The 26,671-nt window shown below is 39.6% G+C and overlaps 1 protein-coding gene across 1 annotated transcript in view; it reads left to right on the top strand.

Annotated features, from left to right (window-relative positions):
• Window positions 1–25,669, top strand: part of LOC127513821 (voltage-dependent T-type calcium channel subunit alpha-1I-like) — an 81,992-nt gene extending 56,323 nt beyond the window's left edge. The window contains 20 exon segments of the mRNA XM_051895888.1: window positions 399–522; window positions 1,948–2,016; window positions 6,314–6,492; window positions 7,260–7,386; window positions 7,487–7,612; window positions 9,044–9,133; window positions 9,400–9,592; window positions 10,783–10,934; window positions 11,093–11,202; window positions 11,278–11,411; window positions 12,417–12,487; window positions 15,357–15,435; window positions 16,008–16,129; window positions 17,317–17,558; window positions 17,560–17,719; window positions 20,691–20,837; window positions 21,599–21,733; window positions 22,767–22,914; window positions 23,859–24,055; window positions 24,584–25,669. Coding sequence (XP_051751848.1) covers window positions 399–522; window positions 1,948–2,016; window positions 6,314–6,492; window positions 7,260–7,386; window positions 7,487–7,612; window positions 9,044–9,133; window positions 9,400–9,592; window positions 10,783–10,934; window positions 11,093–11,202; window positions 11,278–11,411; window positions 12,417–12,487; window positions 15,357–15,435; window positions 16,008–16,129; window positions 17,317–17,558; window positions 17,560–17,719; window positions 20,691–20,837; window positions 21,599–21,733; window positions 22,767–22,914; window positions 23,859–24,055; window positions 24,584–25,168 — 3,190 coding nt within the window. The 3' untranslated portion in view covers window positions 25,169–25,669.
• Window positions 25,670–26,671: the final 1,002 nt, after the last annotated feature.

Genomic DNA, 26,671 nt, shown 5'->3' on the forward strand with positions numbered 1-26,671 from the left:
TTACATTGACCCATCAGGGTGGGTACGTGCAGGTGAACCTCATCACAGTCGGCGGTCCGGATCACAGTTTAAATGAGACGCACAGATCTGATCCTGCTGACGGCAGGAAGAGACTCGTATGTCCTTCACTGCGCTGGAGCTCGACTCATGCTGCGACACATGACAGATCTCACATGTGAAGGTCTTCAGAGACTTTACACTGAGAGTCTCAGGCCTGATTCACAGCATGTGTTCAGCTTAATGCTCATATGAGCAGATCACAGCCGATAGCAGATGCTGTGGATGAAGAACTGGTGGAGTCAAAGCTAACTAACTGAAATGAAAATAAAAGGTGACTTTACTTCTGATAATCAGCGGTTCTCGGCTGCAGTGTCAAGCCTCTCTCTGTCTGTCTGCAGGTTTCGTCTGATGTGTCAGACTATCATCGCTCATAAGCTCTTTGACTATGTGGTTCTTGCCTTCATCTTCCTCAACTGCATCACAGTGGCTCTGGAGAGACCCAGAATCCATCAGGGCAGTCTGGTACGTTTCGTCACTCACATTCACACACTCCTCACAGCGTGAGTCAGCAGTAGTGACACGGTGATTTGCAGCTCCGCATGAACACTGTCACATCATCCATTGGGCTCGATGGAGCTTCATAGAGGAGAAACGGCAGGTTTAATTCCACCTGAATGATCTGCTCAGTTCTGAACATCATATCCTAACTGGGTACAAATGAGACTGAAAATAAAACAAATGCTTTTTTGTGCAACGTTTCCTCAATATTTATTAAAAATATTAAACTGAAGATGTTTATGCATTGGAGACTTGTGTTGTTACGACACTGGAATTTCCAACTACGATAGGATACCTTAAAAAATATCGATATTCAAAACAACGGGGAAAACTGCCATATATAATGCCGTACAGATACTTTATTATCTCATAATTTTATGATAATTTGGGTAATTTTGTTGCAATAGCTTACACACAGCACAAGGATTGAAATGATTGAAATTAATGCTTACAATTAAAGTTACAAAAGTAATTCAGTCAAGAGCAGCGAGTGTTTTTCTCTTTGTCTTTTGTTCTCTGAGTAACATGACAGACAGCAGCAGGTTTATTGGGCTGCTGTCACTTTAAGAGCTTATGCACAGGTCCAATATACTGTTACACAACATGCGTTTTCTCTCAACTATTTACTTTCCAAAACTGACTGTGTTTATCTGAATAGTCTGCAAGACGGGCATTTTGACATAATTTTGTATGTATCTGACCGTTTAAGCACAATAAGCCACTAAAAATAAGTAAATTTGATACCCTTGAGATGTTTGAGAGGCGGCTTTATGTGCGCGCCACTTATATAGATCAGTGGTGAGCACGCTTTTGGCGTAAGCATGAAACCTGTGCAAATGAGTGAAACAAGCACTATTCAACCGGAGCGAATGAGACGAGTGAGTGACAGGAGGCGGGTGTGTGTCATTTCGCTATCAGAGAGAAGAGAGCACGATAATGCAACCAGTATCAGTGTATCAATACTGCAGAAAAGGATTATTAGAACCGTTTCAGATGTTTCAGTATCAATACATATTGAAATATCGATATTTTTGACATCAGTATTGGAGACTATCAGTAACGATTTATAGATTTTGGAGTAGTTATACGAAACTAACACTGTTAATCAGCTAAACCAGTGCGATTATTAGTTGATGCGGATCATTTGTCTAGATGTCGGTCAGTATCATGACTAGTCCTGTAGAGGCTCAGCTGTGTTGAATCAGTGAACTTCAGCAGGACTGCTGCGGTTCAGCTGTGAGAATATGACATTTCCATCGTGATAATCACAGGATATTTTACCCCGGTGTAAAAGTCACACATCTCATTCTTAGCCTGACATTCTGCTGCCGCTGTATCATTACTTCACACTGCCGTGTCTCACTGTTTCTCTCTCTCTTCTCCCGTCAGGAGCGAGTCTTCCTCACCATCTCCAACTATGTTTTCACTGCCATCTTTGTGGCCGAGATGACTGTCAAGGTAACGTCTCACCTGAGCACTTCATGCGTGTGTTACTGAGGTATCCTTAACACCAGACACACAGTTTATAGGGCTTTATCACACTACTGCAGCCTGTATCAATGTCTGTGCTCATAACATGGGATTGTTGTGATTTATTGATGTAAAATTAAGCACAGATACCTGTTCTGAAGATACCAACCTTAGTTTACAGTCATTAATTGAGTACTGTAAAACAAAGACATGATATTCCGACGCATATTTCGTGATTTAAAGGAGAGTGCTGTGTGTGTGTGTGTGTGTGTTACTTCAGAGTCTGATCACTTTATTTTATTACAGAACTGCAAGAATATAATACAAACAACATCACATTAAAGAGCATTACAATTAGACAAAGCTTAAAATATGAATTACTACTCAAATAATTAAATTAAAGGTTTGGGGGAAACTTATTGTATTAAATGATAATGTTTGCATTTTTTCATGCACTTACTTTACAATGCAATCATCAATAATCTGATGAAATTGAAGTTGTTTAATTAAACCAACAAGAACACTGTACCAACAACCCAGAACACCTTAGTAAGAACTTATCTACACCCTAGTGACCACTAGAACATGTATCATCAATGCAAAACACCCTAGTAACGATTTATCAACACCCTAGCAACCACTTAGCAACCCACAACAACACCCCGTGTATAAACAATATAAAACACCCTAGTAACGACTTATCAACACCCTAGCAACCACTTAGCAACCAACAACAACACCCTGTGTATAAACAATATAAAACACCCTAGTAACGACTTATCAACACCCTAGCAACCACTTAGCAACCAACAACAACACCCTGTGTATAAACAATATAAAACACCCTAGTAACTACTTATCAACACCCTAGCAACCACTTAGCAACCAACAAGAACACCCTAGTAAAGATTTATCAACACCCTAGCAACCACTTAGCAACCAACAAGAACACTCCATGTAAAAACAAAACAAAACACCCTAGTAACGACTTATCAACACCCTAGCAACCACTTAGCAACCAACAACAACACCCCGTGTATAAGCAATATAAAACACCCTAGTAACGACTTATCAACACCCTAGCAACCACTTAGCAACCAACAAGAACACCCTAGTAATGATTTATCAACACCCTAGCAACCACTTAGCAACCAACAAGAACACTCCATGTAAAACAAAACAAAACACCCTAGTAACGACTTATCAACACCCTAGCAACCACTTAGCAACCAACAACAACACCCTGTGTATAAACAATATAAAACACCCTAGTAACGACTTATCAACACCCTAGCAACCACTTAGCAACCAACAACAACACCCTGTGTATAAACAATATAAAACACCCTAGTAACGACTTATCAACACCCTAGCAACCACTTAGCAACCAACAACAACACCCTGTGTATAAACAATATAAAACACCCTAGTAATGACTTATCAACACCCTAGCAACCACTTAGCAATCCAACTAGAGCACCCCACCAGCTATGTATCAGCAATACAAAAAACCTTAGTAACAACTTATCAACACCCTAGCAACCACTTGGCAATCAACCATAACACCACACTAACCATGTATACACAACTTATCAACACCCTAGCAACCACTCAGCAACCAACATGAAATCCCCATGTATAAACAATTTAAAACACCCTAGTAATGACTTATCAACACCCTAGCAACCACTTAGCAACAAACAAGAACTCACCACAACTGTCTCAACAATATAAAACACCATAGTAACGACTTAACACCCTAGCAACGACCAAAAACATCCAACCATGTATAAACAATACAAAACACCCTAGTAATGACTTATCAACACCGTAATGACCACTTAGCAACCAACAGGAACTCCCCACAACTGTCTCAACAATACAAAACACCCTAGTGATGACTTATCAATACCCTAGCAACCAACAATAACACCCCATGTATCAACAATACCAAAAACTTTAGTAACAACTTATTAACACCGTAGCAACCACTTAGCAATCAACCATAACACACCACTAACCATGTATACACAATACACAAACAACACCTTAGCAACCAACCAAAACACTTAACCAACCGCATGCAAATGGCCCAGTACACCATAATAATGGCTTATCAATTTCCCAGCAACCACTCAGAGCACCTTAGCAACCACATAGCAACGCCTTGGCAACCATTCACAACACTGTTGTCATGGTTGTGTGATCCGCACAGGTAAGCGTGTCTCGTTTCTTTCAGACAGTTACAGTAGTTGAGTTCTTGTGACTGATGGAGGTCAGCGACACAGAGTCTGACTGTGTCTGAATGGGAATGTTCAGTCTGCTCTATGAACACACACACTCCAGCAGTAACGCTGTTCATTATAGTGTCTGCCGCTCACACTGATTATTCAGCTCATTTAGATCATTGCGATCAGCCTCGTTAGCAAATGAGCCAATGAGAAAACTGGAGACAGTGCATGCTGGGTAAACACTCGGGTAAAGAGTTTTTGGTTTAAAGGACAGTTAAACAGTATCGTAGAGTCACAGGCTGCTGGTGTCAGTCGTTCAGACGAGCACACAAACCCTCCTCTGGAGTGTCAGGATCCTGTCCGTGTCCTGTAGGTGAATCCGCTTCAAACGCAGTTTCCTCTCTCTCTCTCTCTCTCTCTCTCTCTCTCTCTCTCTCTCTCTCTCTCTCTCTCTCTCTCTCTGTACCTGTCAGAGCGTACCGCGGTAAAGACTGTCAGAACAGAAGGTTCTTCCTCTCAGAAGAGTCAGTATCAGCGCTGCTCTGGTGTTCACCTCTCTGTTCTTGAGACGCTGCAGACAGCAGGCAAAAATACTATGAAACATCAAATAATCATGCAGAGGTCGAATATAATAAGAGATTTATGACTTTTTAAAAGAAAAATCTCTACCGTATTTTTAGTTCACAATGTCAAAGTTCGTGTGTCCATCAAACTCTGACATTTCAGCACAAATTCATCTAGAATCTAGTCAGATTACACAGATGTCAGTGAAGACGGATTTTGAAATGCCCTCAACCTCAAAATCAATCATTAAAGGGGGGGTGTCACAGTTTCTGCCAATCTCATGTTAATCTTGAGTACATGTAGAGTAACAATGCTTCCTTCATATCTCCAAAAAGTCTTTAGTTTTGTCGTATTTATAAAAGATAGATACGCTAAACCGAGTCTTTCCGAAAAAAGCCGAGCTCCTGGAGGCGTGTCTGCCGTCAGTGCCGTGGGCGGAGCTAAAGAGTCACGAGCGCTCACAGCTTCTGCGTAGAGATCGTCTGCTAGCTGCGACATCATTATAAATACAAAGAAAGGGAACAAAAACGTTTGTGGTGTTTACATTATATGCACTTAGGGTTAGGGTCGCCGATTGCCAACAAAACATCTGATGCAGCTTTACTCACCACCCGAGATCTGCAAATCCAGCGCTGAACTGGGACTTGTTTACAAAGTCTTCATCTGCCTCGGAAAAACAAACTTCATCCTCTGTTCCCTTAACGCTGGGTTCTTTGGGAAGCTGAAAAGGTAATCTTTCCCTCAACCAAAAACACACTCCTTCAGTGACAGGAGCTGCGTCTCATTTCGAAGGCTGCGTCCTTCGGAGATCGCATTTGAAGGCTGCATACGTCATCAAGGATGTCATATTTAAGAAAAGTAACCGTAATAAAATTGACTGATATTCATTGTATGGTGTAAAATACTGTCATTTCTTTCTTATGTTGTAATCTAATGGTTATTTTTCTTAAATGAGACTGCCTTGATGATGTATGCAGCCTTCAAAGGGTGCAGCCCCTGAATTGGGACACAGCCATTGTTGAAAAATCTCTCGTCTTCCGTATCCCAAACAAAGCGCGTTGATGGGCGTGATCTTGCTCTTGCTCTTGCTCTGGGTGATGTGTGTGTGCACGATTATCAGGGAGAAGTTTGACGTCATACAGGACACACTCGAAAAAAAACTCTGTACCGAAACCGGAAGTAGTGGATTTGGCACAGAAATACTCCAACTCGTGTTTTGAAACTTTGGCCATGTTTAGCATGAGAATGCAGCTCTTTAACAGTGTAAATAAGTCAGAATGAAACAGCATTACACCCCCCCTTTAACACTGTACAAGGTTGTTTTAAGCCTATGAATCCTACTGTCATATTTGATAGACGCACTTCTAAGGCTCTAAATGAAGAAGATGATCTGATAAACCTGTCGCACATGATCTCCTCCAGTCCTTCTGTCTCCGATCGATCATTTAGAGTTTCAATAAATGGTTTTGTCTCTGATTTCTGTCTCTCAGGTGGTGTCTAAGGGTCTGTATCTGGGCGATCGAGCATATCTGCGCAGCAGCTGGAATGTTCTGGACGGGTTTCTCGTCTTCGTGTCTCTGATTGACATCGTGGTGTCGATGGCGGGCGGAGCCAAGATCCTGGGCGTGCTGCGGGTGCTCCGCCTACTGAGGACGTTACGCCCACTCAGGTGACAACAACTGATTAACTGATTCGTTAGAGCAACTACACACACGAACCTGAACCTTCAGAGTCCTGCAGACGAACACTGACGGCAGCTTCATTCTGTGCTCATTATTATTAGCAGAATCATGATGTGAAGGAAAGACACTACAGGTGAAAATATCAATCACCATCCGTTCCCCAGATGATTAATCACAGGACATTAGGACAGTTGTTTTGTATTATAATTGTTTTCTCAAAAGATATGTTTAACCATCCAAATGAGGTATTAAATATGCACTCATTTGCATACATTTCCAGAACAGAAATCTGAACACTGGATAAAGACAGATTTGTTGACATATTAAGGTTTTTTTTGCACTGGATTTCTCTCTTTATCACTCAATAAATCAGAAAATACTGTCAACAGACAGAAAACTAATTTTTTAGGAATAAAATGTTGTATAAATCAGGCAAATGATATCTGAACAACCCTTCAGAATATAGATATGAATAAAACTGTGAAGTTTGGTGTGTGTGAAGCTGCTGAAGTGATTTCAGACTCAAACTCACCACCTTTAAAGAGATGGATTGAGATTGAAGTCTACAGACGCAAATAGATAAAGTGCAATAAAATAAACACATTTTTGGATGTTTTCTTTCCACTAGTCATGTTATGGAAGCAAAATAGAGCTCAAAACTGAGCAGTGTGAAAAAGCTCTGGTCTCGTCTTCAGTCTCTGAGGTTGTTTGTCTGGTTCTGTGTGGTTCTGACTCGGTTCTTCATGTTTCTCAGGGTGATCAGTCGAGCTCCGGGTCTGAAGCTGGTGGTGGAGACTCTGATTACGTCACTGAAGCCCATCGGGAACATCGTCCTCATCTGCTGCGCTTTCTTCATCATCTTCGGCATCCTGGGAGTTCAGGTTCATCTCACTCATGTTCAGTCATCGCTGATCTCTCGTCCTGCTCCGTCAGACGCTGATCTCACTGTGTGTGTGTGTGTGTGTGTGTGTGTCTCAACAGCTCTTCAAAGGGAAGTTCTATTACTGTGTGGGTTTGGATGTGAAAAATGTCACCAATAAATCCGACTGTCTGTCTGCCAGTTACCGCTGGGTTCATCACAAGTACAACTTTGACAATCTGGGGCAGGTGAGGTCAGATTCAGTCTCTTCCAGCAGTGTTGCAAATTGTCAGTTGAAAGTAACTAAAACTGGTCGCTAAATCTCGCTAGATGACGTCATACTGCGAGTCCACTGATCTATATTAATATGAATATAGATCAGTGGGAGAGTCACAGAATCTAGATAAGGTTTGTCCAAGAAGTTGCTAGATTTGTCACTAGGCTTTTGAAAAAAAGGGGCGGGGAAGTCACTAAATCTAGCTACAAAATCGCTAAATTGGCTGCACTGGCTTCAGGAAGTCTTTCTTTTCCCATTCACTTTCTCCACAGACATTACAAAATATTCTCCAACGTTTTATGCCATAAATTGAAGCCAGATCTGAACCAGTGTTGTTTTAGTATTACTGAGATACTATTATAGTTTTATTAGTATTTTGAATTAGTTTTTATTTTTATATTTTCCTTTTTCATTTTAATTTTAGTCAAAGTTTTTTGTTTTTGTTTTTTTGTGTGTTTTTGTCATTTTTGTAAGTTTTTTTTTAATACTTATATAGTTTTTTTATTCATTCTTATTTAAGTTTTAGGTATTATAGTGCATCAAGTTAAACTAAATAAAAATGAGAAATGTTATCTTCGAAACTAGCTGAAATAATTTTTTAATATTTTATTTCAAGTAAAGAATTTTTAATAACCCCGATCAGACTTTCATTTAAAGGAAAATAACTGGTTTGACAATCAAAAACGATGAAGACACAAGACTGCGTATCAAAACTACATTTTATGAACTTCACAAACAACCACAAACAACAGTAATATATATATATATATATATATATATATATATATATATATATATATTGACTAATATTTACTGATTACTGTATTTTTTGGAAAATAAGTCGCACTTGATCAAAATCGACAAAAAACACACTGAAGTTTCATTGGTGTATGAGTCACATTTTATTATTACATTCAGAAATAATGTGAAGTATGGGTAATTAAAATGAAATGTTTACAATCATAAACACTATAAACATGTACTTCAGTTTCCATAACAACTCCTTAAACAAATCCAGAAAATACAAGTAAAGTTTAAAATAGTATCTTTACATTTTATTTCAATATTAATTTTCATACAAAAAATATAAATGGTTTGAGATTGTGGAGAACAACATCATAGTGCATCATGGGAGTGTATGATTGAAATATTGAGCGGTTTGTCATGATGTTTAGTTCTGTGGTACTGAGATCTCTTCAGGATTATGGGTTTTTTAGTTCTTCACTGACCATTCGACCATCGACTCACACTGACTCGTGTCTCACGGTCTCAGGATCTGCTGGGAAAGATTTATTCGTTAGCATTAGAAATGAGTTCCATCAGTTCAGTCCTGTGGAGGAAATCCGTTGACTTCCTGCTGTGTGTTTGAGTGACTGTTTGTTTGGTGATTTTTCCATTTCAGGCTCTGATGTCACTGTTTGTGTTGGCGTCTAAAGATGGATGGGTAAATATCATGTACCACGGGCTGGATGCTGTCGGGATCGACCAGCAGGTAACACACACACACACACACACACACAGCATCATTACTCCAGTCTTCAGTGTCACATGATACTTCAGAAATCATTCTAATATGATGATTTGATGCTCAAGAAACATTTATGATTATTATCAATGTTGAAAACAGTCATATTTCTGTGGAAACCGTCATACATCTTATTCTTCGGGATTCTTTGATGAATAGAAAGTTCAGCATTTATTTCAAGTAGATTAATTTGTCTCATTATAAATGTGTTTCTCTCGTGCGTCTCTGTTCAGCCCGTCATCAATCACAACCCCTGGATGCTGCTCTACTTCATCTCCTTCCTGCTGATCGTCAGTTTCTTCGTGTTGAACATGTTTGTCGGTGTGGTGGTGGAGAACTTCCACAAGTGCCGTCAGCATCAGGAGGTGGAGGAGGCACGGCGGCGGGAGGAGAAGCGGCTGAAGCGCTTGGAGAAGAGGAGACGCAGTAAGACGCTCTCGCTTTATAATGATGTTCTGGAAGATCCTCAGATCTGTAACGGATGTGAAAGTCTCATTAGATTCTCATCTATTCACAGTCGACCCGCTGCTCTCCATTTCTTCTCTTCTTCATTTTTCTTCATCTCTCTCTCTTCTCTGTTATTATTATTCATCTTCCTGTGCCGTCTCTCGTTTATCTCTTATGTTCTTCCTCGTTCTTCAGTTCTCCAGATCCTCGGCCTCATTCATCACCACTGACCTCATTGTCTCCTCTTCCTCGTTCCATCCATCATCTTGCAGCCGGCCTCATTTACATCCATCCATCGATCCGTCTCTCACACTAAATATCAGCGCTTTATTGGTGTGATTCTTGTCAAAGCATCAACACACATAATATAATCTGGGGAAGCTTGTTTCCACCATGGAATAAAAAATAAAAAAGGGAAATTGTGAATTTTTATCTGACAATTCTGACTTTTTTTCTGGCAATTGTGAATTTATATCCCACAATTCTGAGAAAAAAACTTTATATCTTAGTATATTTATTTATTACAACACAGTTCAGACTTCATAAGTCACAAAGTAAGAATTACGTTTTTATACATATCAATTCTGACTTTATTTCACAGAATTGTGACTTTTTATCTCTCAATTCAGACTATAACTCACAAAGTAAGAATTACATTTTTATATATCGCAATTTGCTTATTATTTTGCAGAATTTGTGACTTTTTATCTTGTAATTCAGACTTTATAACTCACAAAGTAAGAATGAAGATTTTATATATCTGAATTCAGACTTTATTTCACAGAATTGCGACTTTTTTCTTGCAATTTTTCGCAATTCAGACTTTATAACTCACAAAGTAAGAATTACAATTTTATCTATCACAATTCGGACTTTATTTCACAGAATTGCGACTTTTTATCTCGCAAGTTGAAATCTCACAATTCGGAGTTGCGAGAAGAAAGTCAGAATTGCGAGTAAATATCTCGCAATTTTAAGAAATAAAGTCAAAATTGTGAGATATAAACATGCAATTGCTAGAAAAAAGTCAGAATTTTGAGATAAAAAGTTTATCTTTCATTTTGTGGCGTAAACAAGCTTCCATAAAAATCAGTGCTGGGAAAGATGACGGTGAAATAAAGCTGCCAGTAATGATGATATTATTAGAAATCACCATTCTCTGTGTGCAGAGGCCCAGCGGCTGCCGTATTACGCCTCGTACGGCCGCGTTCGTCTGATGATTCACTCGTTCTGCACCAGTCACTATCTGGACCTCTTCATCACCCTCATCATCTGCATCAATGTGGTCACCATGAGCCTGGAGCACTACAGCCAACCACAGGTGAGCAGCACCGTCACATGACACATGACGTCTGAACCAGAGTTCGGTTTCTTGCTGCATCATTTGGTACATTTGAATGATCAGTGTGAGGACTAGCAGCAGCTGTTTTCCACTGTAACCAGGTAATGACGTCTGATTCTTCTCTCTGTTTCTCTCAGTCGTTGGAGACGGCGCTGAAATACTGCAACTACTTCTTCAGCTCCACGTTTGTGGTGGAGGCCACGCTGAAGCTGGTCGCGTTCGGCTTCAGACGCTTCTTTAAAGACAGGTACGCACTGAGATCCTCCAGTCTAGATCTGTGGCTCCTTCAGCGTGCCGTGAGGATGATTCTGTCTCTCCGCAGATGGAATCAGTTGGATCTGGCGATCGTTCTGTTGTCTGTGATGGGAATCACTCTGGAGGAGATCGAGATAAACGCTTCACTTCCCATCAATCCCACCATCATCCGCATCATGAGGGTCCTGCGTATCGCCCGCGGTGAGCTCGTAAACGCCTTCAATTACACATTTCACACGCGCGGCGGGAATTCAAAAGTAATTGGCAAAAGATAAAGAAAAGTAAAAATCAATTTTAAAGTCATTAAAAATTAATGTGAGGGAAACTCTGGAGCTTCTACTGTAGGTATTGAATGTAATTTGGACTCTAATTGGACACTAATATTGTTTCATGTACTTTAAATGTATGTTTTCTGTTCATTCAGAAGCTCTTTTAATAATTTACACTGTGAAACACTGTGGATCTGATGGATGTTCTTTGTTTTGTTTGGAAAAACTGCTAAATAAAATTTATATAAATATATATATTATATAAATTATATTATATATATATATACATTTCTGTTCATTCAGAAGCTCTTTTAATAATTTACACTGTGAAACACTGTGGATCTGATGGACGTTCTTTGTTTTGTTTGGAAAAACTGCTAAATAAAATTTATTATATAAAAATACATATTTATATCAGAATCACAATGAAAAAAGACAAAAATAAGAAATTTTCATTTAGTTTGCACTATAAAAAATGTTTTTTTGAAGTTGTAAATAAAGCAAAGATTACTAGAGTATGTTTTACAAGAAAACCCTATTTCAGTCTTCAAGATGTCACTGCTATTTCAATGTGTTATTTGCTGTTTATTTGTAATTATTTGTGAAATTTGTTAGCCAATTCTGAGTGAAAATTGTACAAAGTGTAGAAACAATTTTATTGTTAGTAAATGAGCATTTTAATCACTGACAATCAGAAGTGAAATAGTGCAAAACGAAACCTAGAGCGACAGAAGTGTGTGAACAGCAGTGAAGCAGGAGGACTCGTCTGATACAGCCCATCAGCTGATCAGCTTCACCGTCGGCACGGAAACCGTCTGTCTGTCACCCCAGATCTGGCTGTCATAGATGTGATTGTGATCTTCATTTAAAGACAAACTCTGAGATGTTTCTGTTTCTCTCTCGTGACGTTCTGTGTGTTTTTGTCTCAATTTCACAGTTCTGAAATTATTGAAGATGGCCACAGGAATGAGAGCGCTGCTCGACACCGTGGTGCAGGCTTTACCTCAGGTACACACACACACACACACACACACACACACACAACAATAATGAAAGACTGAAGGTCAGGTGATCTGGATGGTGTTTGTCCAGTTAAACCTGCTCAGACATTCAGTGTGATGATAAAAACACATGATTTCTCATGTGTCTGTCTTCTTACTAGATATATATAGATTATGTCTCACAATTCTGAGAGAAAAGTCTGAATTGTGAGATTTGAACTTGTAATTCTGAGGAAAAATGTCTGAATTGTAAGATAAAAAGTTGCTATTAACTTTATTTATTTTTTATTTCATAGATGTAGATACGGCAGACTGTATCATGTTTACACACACCAGTACACTGATAACTCACAAAAATCAGTTTACTGAAATAACCTGTTGTCCAGTTTATGCAAACCATTAACCCGACAACACAAGTAAAATGCGTTTACAAGACTTTATTAATAAAAAGTTATTACCCGGTAGTGACGTCAAAACGTAGGTCAGAGTATTTCATTTGTCATGTCAGTTGTGATGTTAAAGCATGTTAAAACTGAAGAAGAGTACCGGAACATGTCAGCGGGAATCTTACGCTCATGCGTGATCCTCTCGTGCTGCAGCGTTTTGACTGAACCACTTCTTCTTCTGCACGAGATCAGAGCACTTTATCATCTGAGTTTGTGATATATTTCCTCCTCTCTCACTGCTGAACGCTCGGTCTGGATGAGCTTAAATCCACAGTAAGGACGTGTTCCTGTCACAGTATCTCACATGCGCACTTCAGGAAACTGACAGAAAGCAGATTAATTCTTTACATGCGGGCCGTAAGGGGCAAAAATCAAGCTGTGTCGATCGGTTTATGCTGAAGCTGTTTATGACCTTACTCTGATAAAGGAAAGCAGGTTAACTCATTCATGATCATGTGTTGACATCTTATTAAGCATAATCGGGTTAAGAGCGTTCCTGTAAACACACTCACTGTCTGAACAGACGGATCTGAGTTCAGGAGCTGATAAGGATGTTTATTTTGGATTTTTCCCTAACCGACACCTGAAGCTCGTTAACCGATCATTAAAGGGATAGTTCAACCAAAAATGAAAATTTGATGTTTATCTGCTTACCCCCAGGGCATCCAAGATGTAGGTGACTTTGTTTCTTCAGTAGAACACAAATGATGATTTTTAACTCCAACCGTTGCGGTCTGTCAGTCGTATAATGCATGTCAATGGGAACTCCATCTATAAGAGTCAAAAAAACATGCACAGACAAATCCAAATTAAACCCTGCGGCTCGTGACAACACATTGATGTCCTAAGACACGAAACGATCGGTTTGTGCGAGAAACTGAACAGTATTTATTTCATTTTTTACCTCTAATACACAAAATGCACTCTGATGCCGGAAGTGATCGCTCACACTCATTGACATATACACACGAGAGATCAAATAACAGGAATAAATACACAAAATATAATATATTTAAATATTTAATAGATTAACAAAATGGGGAAAAAACTGCGACAAATAGGCCTAAATTCTGAGTTTCTGATCATTTTTATGAAGTTCATGGAAAGGAAACCAAATGATGGAGCATATAAAGTTGTTTCTGCTGTTATAAGGAAAAAATTCAAGTGATCACACAGATCTCACACACACACACACACACACACACACAACAGATCAGCATTGCTAACTTGCATATTTGCGCATAAGAAGGGTGATGTTTTAGGTGGATATTGTAATGCAAGTGAAGTAAAAAGCCTAGTTTACATAATAAATAATAGTTTAGCATCCAAATACATTGTGAATATGGAAACATTTGCATTCGTGCTGAACGAACGAGGTTGTCTACGTGATCCCAACGCTGGTTTCTGTTTCAGTTTTGCTTTAAATGAATTCGTTTTGGAATGACGTTTTTATAACTACTTTTATTTTTCATCCTTGTTCTGTTCTGAATACTGTTAAATTTGAAAGTATTTATTGTGGAGAACTAAACTAAAGAACTAAAATAGTCTATAGCTATGTTTATGTTTATAATGTTTGTAAACATTTTGCTTTATTTACCCATATTTTACATTAATTTAATAATAAAATGCGACTTATATGCAACTTATCTGTTTGTTTTTTTCTCTCAAAAGCTCAATTTTATAGATGTAGCGTATTTTTAACCATGCAGCAGAAAAATAACTTAAACTGTTTAACCGATAGTGTTAATTGGTCAAAACTCTTACTGTTTTAAACAGTTATCCAGTTAATGATGAGCGTCTCTAGCAGATGCACAATGACATTCAGTCCTGAAGATGTTGAGAAGCCGTCTGCCGTGTGAATGAAGCGTCAGACGCGTCTCATCATGTCGTTTCACGAGTCATTGGGTGTTCAACACGGCTGTGAACGGCTCTCGTGGCTCATTTCATGCTCGCAAAGTTAAACAGATGGTATCGATCTACAAACCCTCTTTAACTGGATGAACCGAACCGCATTAATGACACTTTAGTCTTTTAAATGTGTCAATAAAAACTTGTGATTTAAAAACTACATTGATATAAAACCACTGAGTTCAGAGGAGTATGTGAGGAATAACATGAAGTAAGCTGTTGTTTTCTCCATCCGTCTCTCGCTGGGCTCAGATGGGCTTCTGGAACTTTTAATGGAAGTGAATTAACCTTGAATATAAGCAATAAAGCAGCTGTGAACAAATAATCACACACGCTGACCAGCGCAAACCTCATTCTGGGAATTAAATGAGTTTCAGTGTCGACGGCTGGTTTAGTGCTACACACTCACACACACACACACACACACACACACACACACACACACACACACACACACACACACACACACACTCTCTCTGCTGTATGATTGTCGTGTTGTTCAGCTGTGTGTGTTTCGTTCAGGTGGGGAATCTGGGTTTGCTCTTCGTTCTGTTGTTCTTCATTTACGCGGCGCTCGGAGTCGAGCTGTTTGGAGAACTGGGTGAGAGAAAAACACTTCACATCTTCACAGCAGTCTTCAGTAAGATGCATTATTTATTCAGCAAGGATGCATTAAATTGATCAAAAGTGACATTTATAATGTTACAAAAGATTCTATTTCAAATAAATTCTGTTCTTTTGAACTTTCTATTCATCAAAGAATCCTGAAGAATAAATGTATGACGGTTTCCACAGAAATCTGAAACTGTTTTCAACATTGATAATAATCATAAATGTTTGTTGATCATCAAATCATCATATCAGAATGATTTCTGAAGGATCATGTGACACTGAAGACTGGAGTAATGATGCTGAACATTCAGCTTTGATCACAGGAATAAATTACACTTTACTATATATTCACATAGAAAACAGCTGATTTACACTGGAATAATATTTCACTGTTTTACTGTATTTTTGATCAAATAAATGCAGCCTTGATGAGCAGAAGAGACTCTTTCAAAAACATTCAATTCCAAATTTTAGGGTATATATATATATGAAGAAATTAAAATAAAATGTGATTAATTCATGAGGTAATTCTTTAAGACTTTCCCATTTTTTCTGTCTCAGTGTGTAACGTTGAATACCCGTGTGAAGGGATGAGCCGTCACGCCACGTTTGAAAACTTCGGCATGGCGTTCCTCACCCTCTTCCAGGTTTCTACAGGAGACAACTGGAACGGCATCATGAAGGTAGAGCCGCTCTTACACCAACACAAACCCTGAACTGTAGCTGTAAAACACTTCAGTCGGCTTCATTCAATCACTGAATAGAAAGTGTTGATTTTCTTCTTCCTTTGTGGTGGAATCAGTGTGCAACATTATTTCTTTCAGTTACACTTTATTTCAAAGGTCCGCTTTAGACATTCCACTAACTATAAGAAACTTTGCAACTACATGTCAACTAACCCGAACCCTAACAGTCTACTAATACTCTAATGAGTTGCAAAGTTAGTTAGTAGAATGTCTAAAGAGGACTATGGAAATAAACTTTTCTTTATTTTGTCAAACAGTAGCTGAGTAATAGATTCCAGTGTGTACTGCTTCAGAAATGCCTGTAAAATTGCAATGATAAATCATTTTCACAATAAATTATGCTGAATTAAAACATAGAGTCACCATAGGTGAATAGGTGAAATGCAAATAATAGAAATCACCATATTTCCACAGCTGATTGATTACATTAAAAATTGCAAAAAATGCAATTTTTCTGAAATGCAATGTCTAAATATGCAATTAAGACATTAGCTGATTAAATATGCACTTATTTGCATACATTTCCAGAACAGAAATCTGAACATTGGATGAATCAAAATTCTTGTTTGATTTTGTTGACATACTAGAGTTAAAGAAAATACTGTCAACAGACAGAAAACAAACACGTTTTTAAGAATAAAATGTTGTATAAATCAGGCGAATGATATCTGAACAACCCTTCAGAATATAGACATGAATAAAACTGTGAAGTTTGGTGTGTGTGAAGCTGCTGAAATGGAGATGTCTTTCTTGCCTTTAAAGAGATGGATTGAGATTGAAATCTAGAGACGCAAATAGATAACGAATAAACACTTAAAAGTGTATTTTGGATGTTTTCTTTCCACTTGTCTGAAATAAAGTTATGAAAAGATAAAATCTCCAAATTGACCAGTGCATGAAAAAGGATTTGCCTGTAGCAAAAATATAAAACGGCATCAAATAGGCATTAAAGCCTGTTTAAATCTTCTCCTAAGCCTCTGTGCTGCATGTGAGATATTCTGTTGATTTCATGGTTTCTGTTTTGGTTGCATCACACTGTAATCACAGTCAGACTCGCGCCGGGTCAGTTATCTGGATAAGCATGACTGTAAGCAGTGACTGGAGATGAATCTGTGTGCTCACAGGACACGCTGCGCGAGTGTCCGCCGGGCGACAGCTACTCGTGTAACTCCAGCCTGCAGATCATCTCGCCCATGTACTTTGTGAGCTTCGTGCTGACGGCTCAGTTCGTCCTGATTAACGTGGTGGTGGCCGTGCTGATGAAACACCTGGACGACTCCAATAAGGAAGCGCAGGAGGACGCGGAGATGGACGCGGAGATCGAGATGGAGCTGGCGCAGGGCGGGCTGTGCTGCCTGGGCCGTCTGGACCGCCTCGCCGGGGCTGATGGGAGCGAGAGGGCCGCGGGGAGCTGCGGGAACAGACACACGGCCACAGGCTGCGGTTCACACGAGCCAGAGCGGACACACGCCGCGCAGAACCGCACCGGACACACTCCAGCAGAGGAGACTGTACTCGCCGGCACAGGTTCAACACTTACACACCGCTGACAGTCACAGATCATCACAGCATGTGTCATTCACTGTCAAAACATTTGATTTACGTTCTCATCGGTGAGTTTGTGAACAGTGTCTATATTGAGATGATAATATTCCTCTATAATCTCACTATTAAGGGTTTATTTCTGCAGGATGGCAGTCATGAATCTCTCATGAGTCATTACACTGAGTGATCGTACATTTCCCTTCTGACATCTGATGTCCTGCAGGGATCGTGTGTGTGTGTGTGTGTGTGTGTGTTCATGGAGACACATCATGAGTCATCAGAGGAAATGAAGTCGCAGCTGAAACACAAAACAGTCTGTCCACACATGATGAACAGTGAATCACACACTGAACTGAGGCCTCGTTCACACTGACAGTGATTTATTGCAGGCGATACACTGCTGGACTTCAGCTCTGGCTGTAGTTTTAGACAGTCTGATCATGAACAAGATGCATTGTGGGTGGAAATAAGATGTCACTCTAATTCAACAGGGAATCAGTTTTATTGCCACTAAAACTTCACAAGAATTAACAGAAACAAAAGAATTTACAGCCACGGTATCTCAGAAATTTTTGATTCCTTTACTCCTATTAGTAGTTGCTGTTTCATTTACATATTTAATTACATAACTCCTGATACATCACAGACCGTGGCTGTCATTCAAATCACTCTCTCATTAGAAATCAAACCATGATGGCTCATCCAAACCAGGCTTATTATAGCTGACTAAATCTAAAACGATAAAAAAAAAAACTTTTGTTACTTGAAATAAAGTAGAATTTAACTGATTTTTTTTAAATGATATAAAATGAAATATTAAAAAAAAAAAACCTAAAGAGGTCATGAATTGAGAAATCAACTTTTCCTTGAGCTTTTGATATATAAGAGGTCGTCATACTGTAAGAATATCCTGTAATTTTCAGAACTGAAAACTTCCTTGTTAGTCCAATAAAAGCTTTTATTGACACCAGACCCAGAGAACGACTGATCCTGGAATGTGTCTATGGAGAGGTGAAGCTCCGCCTCCACAGAAGAAATCAACGCCTACTTCATCATTGCAGCGTTAGCCCCGCCCACTGGTGTTATAGTGAGATGAGGAGGAGAGAAGAGCGATACAGGACTAAAATAACATTACCTTTTCAAAGGATCCTAATGCTAGGACTATGGTTATTTATTTTCAACAATGTGAATGTCTCAGTTGAGCTTTATTTATTTGTATTCGGTACATTTCACTGTGGATTCATTTGGTAAATCAGTCACAGACGTTTACGATATGGACTTGACAGTAATGCAACAACATGTCAGTAACTGTGTTAATTCTAATGCCTGATCTGATATTAATGATTCATGTACAGTCAGATGATCTTTGTCTATGTGTCAGTAAATCAAACTCAGCAGGTCAACTTCACGTTGTTCCTCTTATGAAAATAATCTGTTATTTAAACAGTGATTAAATTATATATAGAAAGTGATCAAAGAACGCTCCCTTTACAATCGCTGGAGCTGTCAATCAAACAGCGCTCGCCAAAACTCCCGTTTTATTCAATGAATCTCTTAGTTACATCATGTTTGCACTGTTAGTTATGATGAAAGCATTCGTTAGTGTGCAGAAATTGAGTTTCAATGACGAGATCATGTGCTCAACAACATGTCTGTGATCGGCTACAATGTTCATCACTGCAACCTTTCATGCCACGATCTAAATATAATGCCATAGATCTAAATGTAATGTTATAATCAACACTTTTCATGATTAGTTAACCTTGAGAGCTGTGATAGTAAAAAGTACTAAAGTTTTTGAGAGAGTAATATTTAGCTATTTCATATGCAAAGATGTCAGCCAATCACAGCAGTGGGCGTTTACACTGAAGTCTCACAGCAGACACGCCCCTTAAAACAGAGCGTTCAAATCAGGGTAGGAAAAATGCCTTTTATTTCTAAGTTATGACCATTTTTGATGTAAAAAGCATACTAACATTATAAGTGCACCCCAGAAAACATTATAAAACAATAAAACACCACATTTTAAACTTATTTTATATCAGCTACATTTTTTCATTTTTAATTAGTTTTAACTTGATGTACTAAAATAACTGAAACTAAAATAAAAATTAATAAAAACTATATATAGACATTTTATGAAAACAAAAACTAATAAAAAGAAATTTAACTAAAATTAAAATGAATGAATATTAAGGTAAGGCAACACTTTACGATAAGGTCTCATTTGTTAGCATTAGTTAATTAATTAATTAACATGAACTAACAATAAGAAATATATTCGTACGATATTAACCTTTGTTAATGTTAGCTATTAATAATGTTGATGTTAATTCAAAGCTCATTAACTAATGTTAACAGATACAACTTTTGATGTAAATAAATGTTGAAATTAACATTATCTACGATTAATAATACATGATGTATAATTATTTTTCATTGTTAGTTCATGTTAAACAAACGAAACCTTATTGTAAAGTGTTACCAAAATATTAATAAAAACTATGAGAGTAATTCACTGATACTAAAATAACACTGATCCAAACCAACTGATAGTAGTTGTTTTAAACATCTCTGTTGATTTAATAGAATAGACTGCTGTTTCTCGTTGTCTCGCTGAGCGATGGAGTGTTCTCGGATCATCCGGAGCGACACTGGAGGGTGTGGATGGAGTTCATCCGTCGAACTGAAGTTCTGACTGATTGATCTGTCCACACGCTTGAGCGCTTCACTGAACACACACACACACACACACACACACACACACACACACACACACACACACACACACACACACACACACACACACACGTCAGATATACAGACATCTCCAAAAATAGTACAAGGAAAAACTAGATATTTTTTATTATTCAGTGTGTGTCGACTGATCTAACATGAACGTGTGTGTGTGTGTGTGTGTGTGTGTGTGTGTGTGTGTGTGTGTGTGTGACAGGAGAACCAGTGGCTGGAGAGCGTCTCTCTGCTGATGAAGGACTCTCTGGATGGAGAAATGCAGATGATTGATAATCTGTCAGGGTCAGTGTTCCATCATTACTGCTCTCCACCAATCAGACAAGACGGCAGGAGCCAATCAGGAGAGGTGAGGATACAAAGACAAATTTTACACTTCCTAAAACTCCAAACGACTCACTAATTGAGGATTCCCAAACCACTTGGACAAAAAGCAAATAAACGTGACGTGATGCCGGTGAATCTCAGAGCTGGTTCAAACATATCAACATCACTGTGATCAGATGCTTTCTGAACTGCTGATTTTCACCGCTGTCATTTTTTTGTGTGTTTATTTTGTTATTGAGAGGAAAGCGCACAGCACATATTTATATATTCATCTACACATTCAGTAACAGTTCCAACTTCTTTTTACCACTAAACGAAGTATGAAAAGTAACTTTGCAGTGAGAATATCGGGGTATTTATAGCTTCACATTTGGGAAACACTGTTAATGAATCATTCAGTGGAATCAGAATCATTTGATTCGTTTGATGCTCATCCCTCATGAAGCCCGACAGACAGAACATGAATGTTCACGTTTGCTCAGAGCTGCATGAAATAATCATCATGGCTGAATATATTATATGTAAGACTAATTCTAAATGAACTGAACATGGAAACAGCATCTAAAACATGAGGATTCACTGAATATTTATGCATGAAGTGTGAAATCTCATTCTGCCTGATTTTAAGAACAGTCATGATAAAAGATGCAGCGTTTCAAATCCTGCCCGTGACGGATCATGTGTGTGTGTGTGTGTGTGTGTGCAGTAGGTCATGTGATCGTTCTGATCCCTGCATGCATCAGTGTTTGAAAGCTTCCTGCGGTGATGGTGTGTGTTTTGTAGATCCGGCTGGCAGAGGTCGAGCAAACGTCTCTGATGTCGGAGCAGCTGTCAGATAAATCCTCATCACCGGCGCTGCCTGATGACATCAGCCTGGACGACCGCAGCGTGTACCAGCTGCTGGACAGAGACTGTAAGGTGTGTGTGTGTGTGTGTGTGTGTGTGTGTGTGTGTAAACACACTCCAGCTCACAGCGCTGTGTGACAGTGATCCTGCTCTGCATTATCATACTGATTAATCATTATTGGCATGGGTAATTAACTGATAAGTGATTGTGGACTCTCGGGTGGATGTGTGAAGCTCCTCTGGGTTCATCTCAGCTGGATGTTCTCGCTTTATCTGTGTTTCTGCTGTCAGAATCATCTCGGCTCCTGTGGAGACTCTCAAGAACATGTTTGAGTTGCTCTGAACACTTTAAAGGAACAATTCACTTCAAGAAAATCACCTGTCATCATTTATGTTGTTTCAAACATGTATGACTGGAATAATAGCATTCAAAATTTGGGGTCTGTAAGACTTTTTTAATGTTTTTGAAAGAAGTCTCTTCTGCTAAAAAACAGTAATATTTCTGTGGAAACCGTCATACATTTTATACTTCAGATTCTTTGATGAATAGAAAGTAAAAAAAACAAGAACATTTATTTGAAATAGAATCTTTTGTAACATTATAAAAGTCTTTACTGTCACTTTTGATCAATTTAATGCGTCCTTGATGAATAAAAGTATTCTTTTCTTAAAAAAAAAAAAAGATTCTACTGACCCCAAAACCCCAGTAGTGTATAAACAATAATAATAACTCAAATAATAACCGCTCATTATCATTATCATATTTATAATTTACTTTTAAAAGCCTTTATTTCTACATGACTATAAACAATAGATTAAAAGAGGCTCCCCTCTGCGTTTCAGCAAAGGCCTGAAGAGAGACTCTTTTTATCTATTGTTTATAGCCATGTAAAAAATAAATGCTTGTTAATTTTATCAAGTGTGCCAGGAAAAATTAATTAATTAACTTTTGCTACTTTTTGCTACTTAGAAATTGATGTCCTTTGCATTTTATTTTTTGTTTTAATGGGGAACACAGTAGAAGTTTACTGCAGCTCTCAAATCTCATTCAGTCCTGCAGCGTCACACTGTAGGTACACTGAGATGATAGTGTCTGTGTGTCCAGGAGGAGCAGGGCAGCGGTGATCTGAGCACAGAAGAGGTCGTGAGCAGAAGCGTTCTTCCTCAGAGCGAGGTATCCAGCCCAGGGAGACACAGACGGGAAGTGCGGCGTGAGACGGGTCATCGGCTCCAGTCTCCAGCTCATGCCGGAGGTCAGACGCCATCTGTGTGTTCTGAACACCAGATCAGCTCTCCTGAGGAGCGTTTACATCAGATGCGTTTTTACGCTTTAAGAGGCCGTGTCGAGTTAAGATGTATCTTGTGTTATGTTACATTAATCCATCCAGTTTTTTCCAGAACACCCTAACAATGCCAACACCCTAGTAAACAGCTTGGAACCACATACAACACCATAGCAACGCCTTGGAAAATGGTCAGAACACCCTAGCAACACCCCAGCAACCATATAGCAAACTTCTAACAGCAACACAGAACAACCTAGTTAACGTCTTGCAACCAGACCAAACACCCTTGCAACCACCCAGAGTGCCCTACCTTCTTCATAGCAACACCCTAGCAACCGCCCAAACACCCTAGCAACTCTATAGCAACCACCTGAGATAACCAGGCAACCATCAGCAACACTTTCACAACCATCCAGATTACCCTAGTAATCCCATCACCCTAGTAAGCATCTTGCAACTATCTACAACACCATAGTAACCGCATAGCAACGCCTTGGAAAATGGTCAGAATACCCTAGCAACACCCCAGCAACCATATAGCAAACTTCTAACAGCAGCACAGAACAACCTAGTTAACATCTTGCAACCAGACCAAACACCCTTGCAACCACCCAGAAACTTGCAATCTGTTCGTCTGAGAGACCTCATGGCATTAAAATCTATTAAAACTACTTCAAACTTTCTGGTTAGTCTTTCTCAACCCAACATCAAAGTTGTCTTGACCAATTTTTTTTTTTTTTTTTTTTATTTTTTTTTAAATCTGGTTTTGTGAAAGAACCTCCTTCAAAGAACAGTTACGATGTGTTAATGGAAACACACAACTAGTCACATTTTAAAAAGAAGTAGTTTTGCACAACTAATGAAGTGAAACACCTGTTGTGTTCAGCTGATGGTTTGTGTGTGTGTGGCAGATGTTAGTGGAGGAGACAGCCGGACATCTTCACCTCTCTTTCATCTCCCAGCGGAGTTCTTCCACCCCACCACCGCTGCGATCCCCCAGGGCAGCCCAGCCACCGGAGCGGCCCAGCCGGGCTCCAGACATGCATCTCCAGCCTCGTGGGCTTCTCTAAGGTCCCCAGGGGCCAACAGCAGGGTCATGTGCTCACAGGTAAGACACGGCACACACATAATCAGGACTTACAGTCATGTGTCTAGAAGCCAAAATAAGGATGAAGGGGTCTCGTGTAGACAGAATTTGACTTCAGGCATTATGTGTGGTCCAGCTTATTCTCGCCAACAGTCGTCCACTTCCAACAGGAAAGCGTGTGACCGTGAGTTTCGAGAAAGTTCCCCCCATAGAATTTGCCGCGTTAACAACAGAGAGCTGCTCAGTCTGAAAGTGACCTCTGCTTTATACATCTCTACACTATTGACAATAGACAATGGACATCTTGTTTTCTTGCTACTAATTGGCTCAAACTCTCCGAATATATTTTAAAGATTAAAAGCTCACTATCAACTTAGTACCTTATAAACCTGTTATCCAGCTGGACTTGGGCATGCTTGGCTCCCTGTAGGTTGAGTAAAACCCACCGATCAGACGTCAACCAGTTTTACACTTCTACCTGCTTATCCCTTTGCTGTGATGCTGGTTTGTTTCTCTTTCCAGTGACTCTTTTGTTGTTTCTTACTGCAGACGTCCCACAGTAACTCCTCTCTGGCCACGGGCAGTTCCGTGGGCAGCCTGCAGACCACACTGGAGGAGGGCGTCTCCCCGCCAGGAGATCCGACCCTGCCTTTGATCTGCAGAACCCACGTTCCCCCTCCAGAACTCACTCAGAGACCTCCTGCTCCACAGACTGCTTTCAACCTCCAGGCCACCAGGGGGCGGCAAAGGAGTCAGGGCAGATACAGTGACTGCACAAACCCTAACCGGATCCGACAGGACTCCACAGAACCCTCCGATGAGGACATGGGAGTTAGGCCTGGAGGACTCAGTCAGGCTGGTAATCCTGAACAGTTGTCGGATAACCTGAGTAGCTTCTCTCTGACCTCTCTGCACCCGCCCGACTCGCTGGCGCCGCCGCTGGCCAAGAAGTGCAACAGCACTGGGAGCTTAGTACAGGGGAGCCTAGCGGTCCAGAATAAAGACGGAAGGTGCTTTTACGGATTCAACCCCTGGACTGAAGCGACAAGTGAGGAAACGGAGAGGGAGGCGTCACCCGCTGGTGCCAAGACGTGCAGCCAGACTGTGGGTTCCAGCTGCCGTAAGAACAGATGAAATGCATGCTTCGGTCCAGGTATGGGACGATGTTTGATCTGTTCTCTGAACTCGTCTCCACATTTCTCTCGAGTGCCACATCTGTTTCCTGCTGTGCTATTCGAAACTCACAGCCGCGGCAGCACAGTGTCGTTTCTTCTTCAGGGCATTACACTGGACGCCTCAGAGGAGATGCAGTAGACATGGAGTAGCGTTCTACAACATGAACTGAGGAACTCATCATAAGCAAAAAACAGACTTACCTACCCCTCCAGCCTGAGTGTGTAGCGATCTTTAGGTCACACTGGGCGTGTAGCATGTGACGCATTCAAATGCAGAAAGCTGTCATGTCGAAATTACTGCCATTATTCTGTACTGTGGTTACGAAAATCATTTTCTTCTTCAGCATTTTTGTCTTGCGTTCCAGTAACAGTGAGACACTGTGTAGGATAAGACTTGTTTTCAGAGAATACCTTGTGAAATTTGTTGGCAAATTGTCTAGCATAAAGTTGACTAAATTTAGTTTGTATTGACTTTTTTTCCAAGACATATTCTCTGAAGGATGTTTAGATACTGGGAAACAGCCAAAAATTCTGACCAAGACAAGAGGTCTGAAATCTCATACTATGTACTGCATTTGATGGGAAATGAACTTTGAGACCATTAAAAATGAAGTATGAATCAAAGAAATCCGGATGTAATACATGCTATGTTGTCATTAGCTATGTTTCCGTCCAATGTCGCAAAATTGGAATGTTGCATAAAACATTTGAAAGCAGCGTTTCCATCCCATGTGTTTAAGAGGACAAAATCGTCACTTCTTGGGAAATTGGCACAAAATATCAGTAATAAAAATGTACGTTTCTTCAATCGGGCTCTTTTTTCCTCCATCATAAATGAGTTGGTCTCAGAGCGTCAGACGAAACACAATAAACGCTGTCATGTGATCTTGCGTTCGGATGCTGGTGTTTGGGAACACAAGACGCTTCTGGAGGAATTAAACCAAATCATTGTGATGACAGACTTTGACTCAGATGTTTCAGAACCACCAAACCAACATTTGAGATGCTGCGATGTGATTGGTCCACTGGTTAGTCCAGTTATCCAATCATAGCCTCTGCTGAGGCAAAGTCACATGGGTTTATTGTTGTGCATTAAGAGATTTATTCGGTAACTTTATCAGATATAAAATGTATCCACCTCAATTGAGCTGAATTGATACATTTTTATGCGCATTTTTACATTTATGCGCATCTTGGCATTTCCATCCAGCGTTATTTTATGCAATATCCCACAATGTGCTTTAAAAATAGGTGGATGGAATCATTGCTATTGTCATGTGACCTACAGCGTCATTTGCGTCGATTCACTGCCTTTCAAAATGGCAGCGGTTTTGGCAGTAAAATGTAGTTTGGTCCTATTAATATTTCTTTTCTTTTTAATGATCATCTGAAAATGAGCTACAGACACAAAATAAGTGTCATCAAGCTGATTGTTGCTCTCAAAGCGTATCATTTCTGAGTC

The sequence above is a fragment of the Ctenopharyngodon idella genome, chromosome 6 (assembly GCF_019924925.1).
Source record: "Ctenopharyngodon idella isolate HZGC_01 chromosome 6, HZGC01, whole genome shotgun sequence".
NCBI classification, from domain to species: Eukaryota; Metazoa; Chordata; class Actinopteri; order Cypriniformes; family Xenocyprididae; genus Ctenopharyngodon; species Ctenopharyngodon idella.